The sequence below is a fragment of the Diplotaxodon limnothrissa genome, linkage group LG1, assembly GCF_057381915.1.
Source record: "Diplotaxodon limnothrissa isolate DT_005_m linkage group LG1, D_limnothrissa_male_GT1.1, whole genome shotgun sequence".
NCBI classification, from domain to species: Eukaryota; Metazoa; Chordata; class Actinopteri; order Cichliformes; family Cichlidae; genus Diplotaxodon; species Diplotaxodon limnothrissa.
The window spans coordinates 3,443,477-3,457,235 of NC_140596.1; the positions used below are offsets into that span (position 1 = coordinate 3,443,477).

The window sequence follows — 13,759 nt, forward strand, 5'->3', positions numbered from 1 at the left end:
CAGCCTTTTTTTCCAGACCCTTATGTCTTCTTAGTTACGTGTTTGGTTAAAAGAGATACACTCGTTTTACGACCTTGTGGTGAAAAGTGGTATTACACTAAAGTGCAGCCTTGTACATAAACAAGCATCTTTTTCCTTCACATTCTGTCTTTATTTAAATTTTAAAGGTTTTTTTTTTCACAGGTATTTATAATAAGTATTTTATTCGCAGCAGAACCCTGAGCCCGGTTCTGCTGATGGTTTCTTCCTGTTAAAAGGGAGTTTTTCCTTCCCACAGTCGCCAAATGCGTGCTCATAATGGGTTGCCAGTTTTCTCTCTATTGTTTTAGGGTCTTTACCTTTTAAAAATAAAGCACCTTGAGGTGTTGTTTGATGCTATATAAAGTTCCACTGCATTTAATTGGAATTGAATTAAAGTTGCATTATTTTCACACACCAAGAGCTGCTCACAACTGTCTGTACCCGTGCATTTCTTCTTCACTGTTACAGCCTAATGAAGCTTGGACTGTGTGGTCATTTCCATCTGTCTTTTGTAACTCCATGTTGTAGTTTTAGTATTTTTTTTTTTTTATTTTTTTTTTAATGGTCTTTGAAAAAATAGTTGAAAAAACTCCAAATAACTGAACCAGTCAGAAATGTTCAGAGCTGCAAGCCCTGGCAGGAAGCTGCATGTACTTATGAAAGAAAGTTGGATCAGGAATTATTTGGAGGTAAAACTTGGCGCTTAATTTAGACCTTGTTTCATCTGGTGTTAACACAAAAGAATGGAAGTTGCCATGAAACCCAGTGTACTCACAACCTTTAGTCCCAGGAGCCTTGTTCACCTTTGGCCTTTAGTTCTCTGCATTTGTGCTCCAGATGAGTCACACATGTCATTTTTGTGCACGACTCTACTACACCTTATTTTCAGTCCATGTTTGGCATGCTGCTCTAAGGCCACAGCATAGTAAACAAACGCATTAGCAACAACTACATATTTTTTATTTTTAATAATAGTGGTGAGCACCAATCAGGAGCGTTTCGAGCTGCAAGGCTGACCCAAAAAGTTCCAGAACCTTAAGATAATAATTCCTTCAGACATTTATTTTGTAAAGCGGTTTCTTTGCCAGTGAAGAACAGAGTCCCGGCAGTGGAAACACACTGAGCTCTTCCAAAGCCTCCTAGTCCCTGCAGTGCAAACACAGCTTTAACAGTGAAACCGAAGCATGACGATGACATATCTGAAGATGTGTTTTAATGGTTAGTCCATCCAGTCAGCGTCACAAGAGCAATTTACTGATGATGAATCTCATGGTTCCCTCATCTGTCTTAACCCGACTGCCATAAATGCACAAGTAGTTTTCCAGGAAAAATTTCCAGCTCTCAAGCGATCAAAAGCTCTCACAAGCTTCAGCCTCGAGCTACCGTGGTCATAGCTGCAGACAAGGAAACGGGACCCGTAACTTCTAGGAGCTGATGGAGGCTTTAGAGCCACACTTGTTCAAACTGAGAAACTCCTCATGTTTCCGTTAATGCTCAAAAGAATGTAGAAGAAATGTAACTGTGCCGCTTTAGACAGTAATCAGACTACAGTAACTACGAGCATTCAATAGTGATTTGGGTTTGGAAGGTGAGACGTTACAGCGCTGCGCACAAAAACAATAGAAATATCCGTGTGAGCTGCCAGGTACAGACTTTCAGATATGTATTATTGCTAATAGTTGAAAAGTTACAGCGGTATGATTTAAAGTTTTGCCTTCATCCATCTTATTGACGTCACATTTTGCTCTTTTTCCCTCTGCAGTTATTAAAAGAAGGATGAAGCAATCATTGCTCAGCAGTCTTTGTTTGAACATGTTCTGCACTGTTTCTGTGAAACACTAGTGCTGATTTCTCACTTTCTAAAAAAGGAAGTTCTGTTTCAAAGATTCATAGCCATCATGTGAGCCCGACACCAGCCTCCCACGAGGCGGCCGGAGCCCGGCTGGAATTTCGAGCATCAGATAAGCACCAGAGAACGCTAGTCCCTATAGATTACATTCCTCCACTGACCCCCTAATTGTTCCCATCTTGCCCCAGGGCTCGACCTGAGGCAGCTCCCCGCCTCCTTGATAGATTCAGTGAGATAGTGAGAATGGTACACAGCCATTACATCTACTGTGCTGCACGAAGCTGGTTCTATTTCATCGCTGTCCTCCTGCTTCACTGCCTGGTTTTTGGAGGAAAAGGGTGGGACCTGTAAACAGCAGATAAGCTCGGATGGATGCATGGACGGATGTAATACTAAGAGCAATGTGTTGATAAGAGCTGAACAGGCTTTTCCTTCCTAAAATTTGTAGGCAGCAGTTGCACAAACAGTCTGTTGATGAGTTTTGTTTCATACGCTCAGTGTCGGCTTTAAAGAGGATCAAAGTAAATTAGCAGCAGTGTTTATTTAAATCGAGTGTAAAGCTGTTTGCACATGATCTCCGGACAGTGTCGCGGGAAACCGTCTGAGTTTGTCCCGTCTTGCATTCAGCACACACGGCACAAGATTCTCCACATATGTTTTGTCATTACTAAATACTTCATTTAGTTTAGGCAGTGCGTGACGTCTCGCCTTCTCCTCTTTCTCCTCAACCAAACCAGTTCAGACAGACGACTGCTCTAATACAATTCATAAATTAAATAAAACACAAAGTCATCCGGGCACCACTTTCACTTTTCTGTCATGGTACGTTCCTGTCAATTAGAACTTCTTTGCAGACAGACGAGGTGTTTATTGACCTGGCATGAGAGCGTGTCCTGGTAAAGGTTTCACTCCATTTGTTGTACCTGCACGATGAATGTGAACAAAACAGCTGAGGGGCCTCTTCTAATTTCCCCTGTCAGCTGTTGCCACAAATGAACAGAGAGAGGATAACGTATCAGGCGTCCAATCAGCTCAACATCTTCCCAAAGCCTTCGTTACTCCCCGTGTTTACTGGACTCTTATCTAGAATCAAGTCAAATGTGATTGGCTGGTGGGAGCTGGATGGATGCGCTGATAGGCCGATGCGCTGTACAGACTCGTCTGAGCTGATGTTGGACGAGGCGCATTTGCAACCACTGCATTGTGTTTTCAGGCAGTTGTGTGTTATTTGTGTTACAACTCTGCAGCACTCTTTGTATGTGATTCTTTCCAGGTTAACGTCACTTGCCCCAAATCTGAAGTAATTCCAAACAATGGATGATGATCCCCTTCAGGAGGCAAGCTCTTCACTTCCTGCTGTGTCAGACATTTGATGTTTGTTTTGACAGGATGTTGTAAATCTGTCTTTTAACATTTGTTACTCATACAGACTGGAAAAGGGAACAGCTGTCAGAGCACGCTTTTTAGTATTTAGTTTAATTGTGGGAAGCCAAAATTGTGATTGAGATTTAGATTTGACTAATTGTGCAGCCCAAGAACACACACTCGTGCTCGGAGTGAATCCTTTGCACGGTTACCGTCTCTGTCCTCAGAGTTTGTAGCAGGGCATCTAATCCAGCTGATTCAAATTAGAAAAGGTGGAGTGTTCTTCAACCTTTCCTGTTTGGTTTTGCAAAATAATAAATACAGTGATGACACAGTTCTGCATAACGGAAGCATCTACATTTTGACCCAGTGGGTCAATAGGATGCTAATCAATGAGGACCAAGAGGGGGGGAAGTTGGAGGAGGAAGGCGCCACAACGTGCGTATGTGTTTAAGCCATTCCTGTCCACTCTAAGATGTTAGGTTAAAAAACATTTTTAACCATTTTGTCCCCACTTCATGGAGATCACCGTAAAATACTAACACTCACAGCCGAACTCCTTTATTTGGGCAGAATCCTGGTGAGATGGAGAGTCGGTGTGTGCTTCCTGTGTCTGTACTCCAGCTTCCTCCTACGGTCCAAACACTTGTTAGCTTAACTGGAGATTCTAGATTACCATGTGAGGTAGATGTGCTCTGTGGTTCAAATGTGACTTGGTGTTAAAGCGCCTTGAGTGGTCGGTAAGACTAGAAAAGCTCTCAGTCTGAAGGTTCTTAGTATCCAGGTCTTGGTGATCTAAGGAGCTTGGAAAGAAAAGCGACTGGACTGAAGTTTCTTGAAGACATTTCACCTCTCATGCGAGAAGCAGCTTCTTCAGTTTGCACATAAAGGTCAAAGGTCACTCTTTTGAGGATACCAATGTTTACATTTTGGACAGAGAAGACAGATGGTTTGAAAGAGGAGTGAAAGAAGCATCTATGTCCACTGTGAACAACCATCTTTGAACAGAGGGCGGGGCTTATGACACCCACTGTGCCATCTATAATCCAGTTTTGAGATCCTTCCCAGATGCCTTAACGCCCACTCACATCCTGGGCCATTTGATCTCAATAGATCACATGACAGGGTGGGGCGTGGTCTCACTATGGGTTAGCCTGAAACCTTGGCTGATAATGACCTACACCCATTTCCACACCTGACTCAGATGATCAATAGTCGGTCAACAACCCTCTTAGGGACACTCCCAGTAGGCCTTAATAATCTGGGATTTGCAACCAATTGGTTTTAGAACTAAAGAAGCTTCTTGGATGAAACGTCTTCAAGAAACTTAAAGCAGTCCAGATGCTTTTTTCCCCAGCTCCTTAGACTACTCGGTATAAAATGTGAGTGTAAACTCAACAAACTTTTCACAGAAAAGGAAGGTTTTTGTAGACTCAGATGTAAGATTAGTTAAACCTGAAAATGTGCAGATTGAGTCAGAGGGATGTTTGGAGCTGCTTTTATGGTCACTGTCTTCTTTAAATCCTTACTGAAAATTATAGCGAAGAAAATGTAAATCCACGAACAACCACGTGACCTGCAGTTACACCATCAGTTAAAAATGTGGAGGTGAGCCTCCTCCGCCTCCTCCGTGCAGCTCCAGGCTGACGGGAAGAATCTGTGTTGTTGGAGAGGAAGAATGTGGACCTGCAGGTCTAGAGTCTGACACTCAAAAGCAGACCTGATGTGTTTGATAACTGATTATTGTACCTGGCCATGGCTCTGCTACAAACATGCTGCCAGGCCGAGCAGGGCGGCTATAAATAGACATGAAGCTGATGTGGATCAGACCCTGTTTACTGTTTGAGAGAGTAAAAAACACATTCCTGTTGCATACTGCCCCAGAAAACCCAGAGCGTGTGTGACCTGTTGGATCGGTTTTTTAAAGCAACTTTCTGTCACATGTAAATAAAATCAGTGAAAGTATAGAAACCACAGATACAAAAGGAGGGAGGGGTTAAACAGCCATTTCTAAAATAAAAAGAATAACGTCTGACGCGAGCAGCATTCATGTTTTACTGCTGACGGTACGACGGCTGAATAACTGTACGATTATCCAACAGCACAAATGTCACACACCAGCTCCAGCTTTAGAAATGACTGTAAAACATTTACAGCAGCGAAGGTTACTAATTAGCTTCTCTTAGCCTAAACCAACTTTGTTTGCATGAAGCAGTCGGTTTTATTACAGATTACATGGATTTTTCTGAATGTGTTCCAGTTTCAATAATAAAAATCCAAGTTATTTGGATGGCGCGCCTTCTTCACTCAGAGGTTAGTCATGGAGTTCCCCAGGGTTCTGTGCTGGGACCAATTATTTTCACTGCCAAAGGGAAGAATGTATAACATGAAAGCACTGCGTGCATTTCCATTGTTCTGCAGGTAATGCCTAGTTATATTTAGCAATACAACCAGATACACGAGTCAGTTAAATTGCAGTCATGTTTTAAAGACAAAGGGCGAGATGACTCCTGTTTCCTGCTGCTAAACTCAGATTAAATTGAAGTTACTGTATTTAACCTCAGAAACACATTGACTAATCTGATGGCATTACACTGGCCTCTGTTAACACTGCAAGGAACCTTTGAGTCACTTTAATCAGTGTCTCCTTCAACAAACACATTAAACAAATATGCATGACTGCTTACTATAAAAAATTAGAAACCTCCCGTGTCTCTAATGTTATCATTTACATTCTGGAAAACTACTCGTGAGTTATGAAACGGTAATATTAAAGACCTATTAGCGTCATATTATTCCTACATTTCCCTACATGGCTGTTCAGTTTCAGACTGTGGGCTTTCTTGTAGTTCTTAGTGATGAAAAGTAGAATAGGAAGCTAAACCAGGGGTGGGCAATATCAGTCCACGAGGGCCGGTGTCCCTGCAGGTTTTAGATCTCACCTTGGGTCAACACACCTGAATCACAGGATTAGTTCGTTACCAGGCCTCTGGAGAACTTCAGGACATGTTGAGGAGCTAATTTAGCCATTTAAATCTGCTGTGTTGGTTCGAGGACACATCTAAAACCTGCAGGGACACCGGCCCTCGTGGACTGAGATTGCCCACCCCTGCCCTAAACTCTCCTTTACTTACGCTCCTCTAGGCGCGTAAGTAAAGGAGTTGTGTTGAATAATGTCTTGAAGCGTACTCAATCATCCAGGTAAATAAATCCCAAAAAGTTGATTCTGTTCATCCAGACGTAACGTTTTCAGTGGGAGAAACGTTTCGTCACTGAGCCAAGTGAGGGGCTGGTTTCAGTCATTGTGCGAATGTCCTGTTTATAAGGTTGGAAACCTGCAGTCAGCTGAGACTGAACAAAGCACTCGGATCAGTGATGAAACGTTTCTCCCACTGAACCACTACGTCTGTTGAACGATGTTGGATCGGTACCTTCCTATAATATAAAGTGTCCTGAGATGCCCATTGTTATGAATTATTTATATACAAGTACAATAGAGTTGTTATACGGTCCTGCTTTATAATGGTCGTGGTTAATTCTTGATAATTCGCTTTGTCTTTATTTTTCCAGTCAGCCAGAAGATTTACATGTCATGTAAATTCAGTAAAATCGGGCGTTGTGCAGAAACGACGGTGGAGGAATCGCATTTGTTTGAGCTAAAGCATCGGCACAACAGTCGAGTGTTTTCTGCCGCTGTTGAATCTGACAGCATTGTGTCTCATTACATTACATTGATACACCGGGACTCCATTGTTTTTAACAAGAATATAATAAATATATTGAAGTATAAATGGCATTTCTCTCTGACGCAGGACAACATGGATCGATGTGATCCTGGAGTAAATCAACGTCAGGAGTTTTTCTTGTCCTGTGGCTTTAGAGTTGACACAAAATAGAAGTTGCAGCCAAGCATCGGATCTACAGCTGTCCTACACTGTGCTGTAAATAAATGCATGAATCAATCGTCCAGAAAAGCTGTTATTGATCAGCTAATTGAAGTTGGTGGCTTAAATTTTGGTGAGTTTTTGCATAAAGTGTGACTCCTGATATTGGAGGATTGTTGCATCTTGTTGTATTTGCCATAAATGTGACTGTTTTCAGTCTGTGATTTATTCGGACAGCAGGTGTCCTCGCATTAGTTACCAAATCTCAAAATGTCTTCAGCTTTATGAGGCTGGATGATCCTTTAGAAATCTGGGTGCAGCTTTAGTGTGAGACTCATCCAGATTAGCCAGTATCCGGGCAGATTACTTTCTCCCACATGAATATAGAGGCAAAGATCCACAGACCTCATCGGCTAAACCGGTCGAGTCAGTTTTGTTTGTTTGCAGCAGCGGCTGCAGGATCGGTTTCTACTGACACCAGAGATCGGTGTCCCTCGCTCTGCCTCGGCTTTTCACACACAAACAAATCTGTTCACAGCTGAGCTCTGTCGTGATTCAGCATTGGTTAAACTTGATCTTCACATATGTCTCTGTCTGTGTGTCCATCAGCTGGAAGACTGCACCCTCCAGCTGTCTCCCAGTGGAAACTATCTGGACCTGGACTCTTCTCTGGCTGAGCAGCGAGACGAGCTGGAGAGCTTCTACGAAGATGTGGCGTAAGAAAAGCTTTAGTGTGTGTGTGTGTGTGTGTGTGTGTGTGTGTGTGTGTGTGTGTGTGTGTGTGTGTGTGTGTTTATTGGGAACATGACTGCAGCCAAACATGTCATGCAGAGACATGCCGTCCTTGTAACCCCACAAACAGAAAAAAGAAGCACTGGACCCACACAGACCAAGACGAACGCTGTCAACAACATACTCAAGTATTAAAATAAAATAAAAAATTATATGGGGAAAAATAGCCAAGTTAAAATAAAGACAAAGCACATTTTTATCCTTATTATAAAACAATAGTAGTTTACCATTACTCATTATAATACACTTTATGTAATTTAAAGTACTATTGTTATTATTCATTTTAATTATGTTCATATAGTACATGTGTAACATTGATTGTTTAGTAAAAGTTGTTTACACGTTGTCGCGAAATCGATCAATGCAGAGCAGTGTCACAAACCACGGAGGCCCCAGAAAAGTGCAATCAAACAGCCCGGAGAAAACATCAACATATGTCTTCTGACCAAAATGCATGTGGTGGACACTTATAAAGCAGTGGGGTACACGCGACATTAGTCACAGTTAATCGTACATCTTGTACGTCTTTAATAGCTATAAGCAGACATAGAACTTCTCTTTTCTGTAACACCTTCCATACAAGGTAATAAAACTTCAAGCCCTCAGGGTCTCTGAGGCTGATTATTGACTCTGATCATCTGTTGCCAAGTAAAGTAAAATATAGTAAGACTCCAAATGGGTTAAGGCCTCAGGCCTGACACATTCCTAAATTATATACATGTACTGTAAGCATGCATTGCAGTTATCCTTCTATGTTCTAGTTTCCCTCAGCATGTATCACCTGGAAAGTCACGCCAGTGAAGCTTAAAACCCTTAATGAACCGAACATCAACTCAAAGTAAGCACAGATATGCAATGTGTATAAAATACTTCCAACCGTACTTGTAATAAAAGTTAACATAATGGAAGGATCCTCATATGAACATCTTCAATAAACAACTGTAATGCAGTATCAATACTGTGAGAAATATTATTACATGAAATAATGCTGTAAAGAATGTTATCAATGCAGTTATAATGATGCAGATTATATGGCAGCAATAAAAGAATTTCTGTATCTCCACAACGTTTAGTGATAAATAAGTGAAAACAGTTTTTGTCGTCGGGCGCTTTAAACGCTTTGCTCGCTGCAGGCGGCGGCTTCATACTGACCGGCTGCCCGAAAACGTACGTGCCTCAGAGTATAACGATGATGCCCAATTGTGACATCAGCTAAGATGCACTGGAATAATTTGAGCTTATGCTGTATATACTATACACTCTTGCCAACACTGTCTTTAAAGGTGTAAAACATTCTGGGGGGTTAAAAAAGGCAGATGTGAAAGTGAGATCACAGGAAGTACCATTTTAAATTTAATTATTAAAGATGATTGCTATTTTATTTTATATAAAAATAATAACAATTTTAAAATATACATCTGAAGCTCAGAGGTCCAGAGTGATATTTAGAATCCCTGTGCATGTAAACGTTGTCTGAGTCAGAAACATGGGTTTAAATCACTCTGTATGGCATCATCGCTTTGACCTTCGGATCCATCTGTTGACCTTGAAGGTGATATTTTAAATTTATACTTTTCACATGTTGCCAACAGACAGCACGCTTGTAAGTTGTCGTCAATTTTCAGCCAATAAATCATGAAGTTAACCACAAAGACCTCGGGGGATGGAAGCCATTTTTTTAATCAATTGTTAACATGACCCCGCTCATCACCGATCAAAACTTCGTGTCTACAGACAGGAGCACCAAAAACACAACTTCCTTGGTAGAGGTAATAGAAATATGAATAATCAAAATAATGCATAAAAGGAGTAAAAGAAGTAGAATTAGTGGGATAAGTTTTCTTCCACTTATCCCATTCAGGGTTAGGAGGCGGTTGAGCCTATCATAGCTGTCACAGGGCAGGAGGCCCAGGACACCCTGGACAGGTCAGTCTGTCACAGGACTAAAGTGCACAGATAACCCTGCACACCTATGGTTGGTCTTCCTAGCCTGATGCAGGTCTTTGGACTGTGGGAGGAAGCTGGAGTATCTGGGTTCAAATCCAGGCCTCAGACTGGATCTTCTTTCTGTGAAGAATCACATTCATTTCAGTGATGTGGAACTGAAACACATTATAGCTGCTTGGTGACTGTGTGTGTCCAGCAGTGTAAACTCTGTGCGATGCTGTAAGAGCGTCTGAAAAACGTATTCCTCTTTTATCCTCCAGACAAACACGCCCACCTTTACATCTTCCCTTCTCCCGTTTCTCCTTCTTTCTCGCTCTCATTCTTTCCATACCTTCATGCTGTCGTTCTTTCCATACTCTAATCCCAGCATGCCGCAGTCTGACTGTATGTGGAAACTTAGCTGTTCTGGGATCACCTCAGACCAGCTGTCTGCACACACTGATCACACTGACAGTGGATCAGGACTCCTTGTAGAAGCAAGTCTTTGTGAAAACTGCACTCAGATCTGATAAAACCCACTTTGGAGGTTCTTCTTCCATCGTCTTTACTGACTCTGTGTTCTCTCAAATATGCCAACTCGGGACTCTTTGAGTGCCATGTCCCTCTCGTACGATGATTCGATTACACAAAAGTTAATCTGGTTAGATGTCTGTCACGGAGCTGGCTGCTCTGACTGAACCTGAACTCTGAGTCGTGACTGTTTTTTGTTCTGAACTCAAACGGTTTCTTATTTTTCCACAGGAAAGGAAGGAAGCCCATCCTGATTCTGAGGACTCAGCTCTCTGTTCGTGTTCACTCCATCCTGGGTAATTATGTCCTCAGTCTTCTGCTTTACTTTTTCCCTCCGTCCTCTCCTGCAGCACAGGAGTGATGACTCAGGGGAAACTCTCGCCATCTTCCACCACGGTGACGTGTTGCACTCAGCTGGGAGGATTTCCTCCCTCTGAGTCTGCAGCTTAGAAAATACAGCGGTTACTTTCTCCACATGAAGTGGAGCTCAGGTTTAGAGTTTTACTCGGCTGTTGTTTTATTTGTTGAAGGTGCTGAACATCGGGAAAGGTTAGCAGTAGCTCCTCTGAAGCTTGTTTACAGGGATCAGAGGTGTCCTCTGAGCAGGCTGCTGGAAGGCTGAAAGTCTTTAAAAGCTTCATGGTTTTAAGTGCATTTTGGGAAATGTAGTTTCCTGCAGACTGACCCCACAGGGAGCTCACTGCTGCATGTAAATGTGAGTAAGACAGGATTAGCATGACTCTTCTCACTTCAGGCGAGCTCCAACTAAAGTCTGACACTGCAGAATTTTTAAGACCAGAAAAAAATCTCCCATTGAGGTTTCCATGGAAACGGATCGGCTTGAGAAGACGAGCTCCTGTCCGGACTCGTCCTGGTTACGTTTACAACAGGAGGAGGAGCGCGGGCATGTTGAAGAGTGTCAGGACTATGTTAGGAAATATTGTGGATCTCCTGATGATATCACTCATTTCATCCAGCGGTTTCCTCACAGCAGCCTCGTTTATCGCCGATTTCATCTTCAGAAACTGAATGAAGTCGTGGCTCCTGCTTGTCTCGTTTCAGTCCCGAGGAGTGTATTTGACAAGCGAGAGTAATGCTATCGCGAGTCATGTCGAGGTTAAAGTCGGAGCTTTCTGTGGTTTTTACCGTCTTAGATCCCTGTGGTAACTCGCGCTGAATGCAGGAGCTGGTTGGGATCAGGTTATCTTCAGGCTTTCCATTTCACCTGTACCTTACTAACATGGCACCAGCTATAAACTTAGACTGCAAACTTGTCAGTGAGCTGTGCATGTACGGAGTTGGTGATGCAGGAAGTATTTAAATGTTCTGATACTTATTCTGTGCATAAAATTAAACTCTTCATCGCTTTCACGCTGCTGAAATCACAGAAACCATCAGGAACACCTGTGCAGTCATCTCCTTTATTAGGCTGCAGGACAGCAAGTTTAAACTGGATCCATTTAAATATTAAGTTTTAGCCGTCACCAGTGGGAGTGTTTGCCTCGAATTAAAAGGGTTTTTTTTTATCTGCTCTGTGCAACTCTGTAATCACCAGATTGATGATTTTCTGCAGTATGAACCTCTCGTCTTATTTGCAGCAGTGTTACATTTTTATTTTTATGTTCTTTATAGACTTTTTCTATGCCAGTGCTTTCTATCTAACATTCACACATTTGTAGTAACTCTGGGTTAGTATCTTGTCCAAGGATATTTGGCACGCAGACTGGATCAAATCAACCCACCAACCTTCTGATTAGCAGATGACCTGCTCCGCCTCCTGGGCTACAGCCACCCAGGATGCAGGGATTAGCAGAGAAAGATGATAACCACTATCATCGCACCGTTATCTCAAATATGATTTTAGGTTTTGTCGAGCCAGCTAACACAAGGAGACCCTGGCTGTGTTGAACATCAGTCTACCCCTCTGATTTATTTAAATGTTTTCACGTAAACCAGTTTACATCTGAGCTCACTGGGAAAGCGCGAGGTGAAGCGAATCAGTTATCAGTCACGGCAGTATTAGCACTTTCTGTACATCCTGTGCTTTGATTTACCTTTTCATGCCATCTCTAAAAGCTTCCCTTTGCTCTCGTTTCCTCTACTCACTGCGTGTCTGGTTATATTCCTTCTGTGACCTCTGACCTCTGTCAGGGGTGTTGTTGTACCAGTTTTAAACCTCCACAGTTACGTGGAGCAGACCTAAGCATGAGACCTGTAATATGAAGCCTGCTGTTCCTGTTGGTGGTCAGCATGATCAAACCTGTTTGTTTTATTTTCCTCAAAGCTATCAGATATTATAAGTTTTAAACTTTAAGGTTTCTCATCTGTCAGCACCGTGATGGAAGTGACACACCTACTCGCAGACTTAAAGACGACCTGGCGCGGACTATCAGGATGTGGTGGGGGGGCAAGCACAGAGTAAAGGAAGGCACATTTTGAGGCATTAGCTTGGCATAAGTTTAAAGAAACTGTTGTGCCTTCCTCTAATTAATCGCTGCCAGCGCACCATCCAGTGCACACACTGATGGATCCAAATCAAACACAGCCACCGGGCTGCAGCAGGTGCATGCTGGGTGTGGCTGCGTGCTGAACGGCTCATAGACCGGCTCATGACTGGTAATCATCAGAAATCCCCGAGGAGCTCAGCGAGGGGCAGAGCCTGCAAATATTTAACTTTTTATTGTTTGTAAACAAAGAGGCTGAGTGATCTATTTATACTCTATTGTTTGTTGTTGTTTATAAACGGAGAGCGCGGTTTAAAGTGCTTCAGCCTGCTGCTGATCGTTTAAAGACCGGCTCTCTGGGTTCTGCAGGTTAATGAGTCTCATCTCTGGACACCAGCTGGCTTTTTCTTCTTAGTCATGTTGTTTAATTGTGAGTCAAACAGGAAGTCATTTATGTAACGCTATTAGAGGGCCCTACTAGAATAGCTCTGCATGAGTCGCAGATCATAATCCTCCTTAATCGTCTTACATTGGGCCTTGCTCTGAGTTCATCCTTTGTCTGAAATGAGCCAGTTTAGCCCCGCCCACTTTAAATTAACTTTCTGATTGGCTCTCACTTTCTGGTTTTCAAGTGGAAAAAAGAAACATGAACATTAAATGAGGGCATATAAGGACATGTATAAGAGATCTGCACCACCTGCTTTTATTGTTGGTCACTTTGTTGTATTTGCTGTCTGTCTGTCAGGAACACATTTGGGGACCCGTTGTCCCGGTTTCCAGCTTTATATTTTTAGTCGCTGACTAGTATATAGTAGCTTTGCATACTTTGCTACTCATAAATAAAATAAAATAAAACTTTATTTTATACTGAACCTATCAGTTCATTCTGTCTGAAATAAGCAGTTTTGGCTCCACTGTCTTTAAGAGAACTTCCTGAGGATGATATT

The 13,759-nt window shown here is 42.4% G+C and overlaps 1 protein-coding gene across 1 annotated transcript in view; it reads left to right on the forward strand.

Moving 5' to 3' along the window:
• The window catches only part of fhod1 (formin homology 2 domain containing 1), a 50,533-nt gene that overhangs the window by 2,414 nt on the left and 34,360 nt on the right, over positions 1-13,759 (forward strand). Inside the window, exons 2-3 of the mRNA XM_085358208.1 lie at positions 7,729-7,835; positions 10,600-10,664. Coding sequence (XP_085214334.1) covers positions 7,729-7,835; positions 10,600-10,664 — 172 coding nt within the window. The remainder of the gene's footprint in view (positions 1-7,728; positions 7,836-10,599; positions 10,665-13,759) is intronic.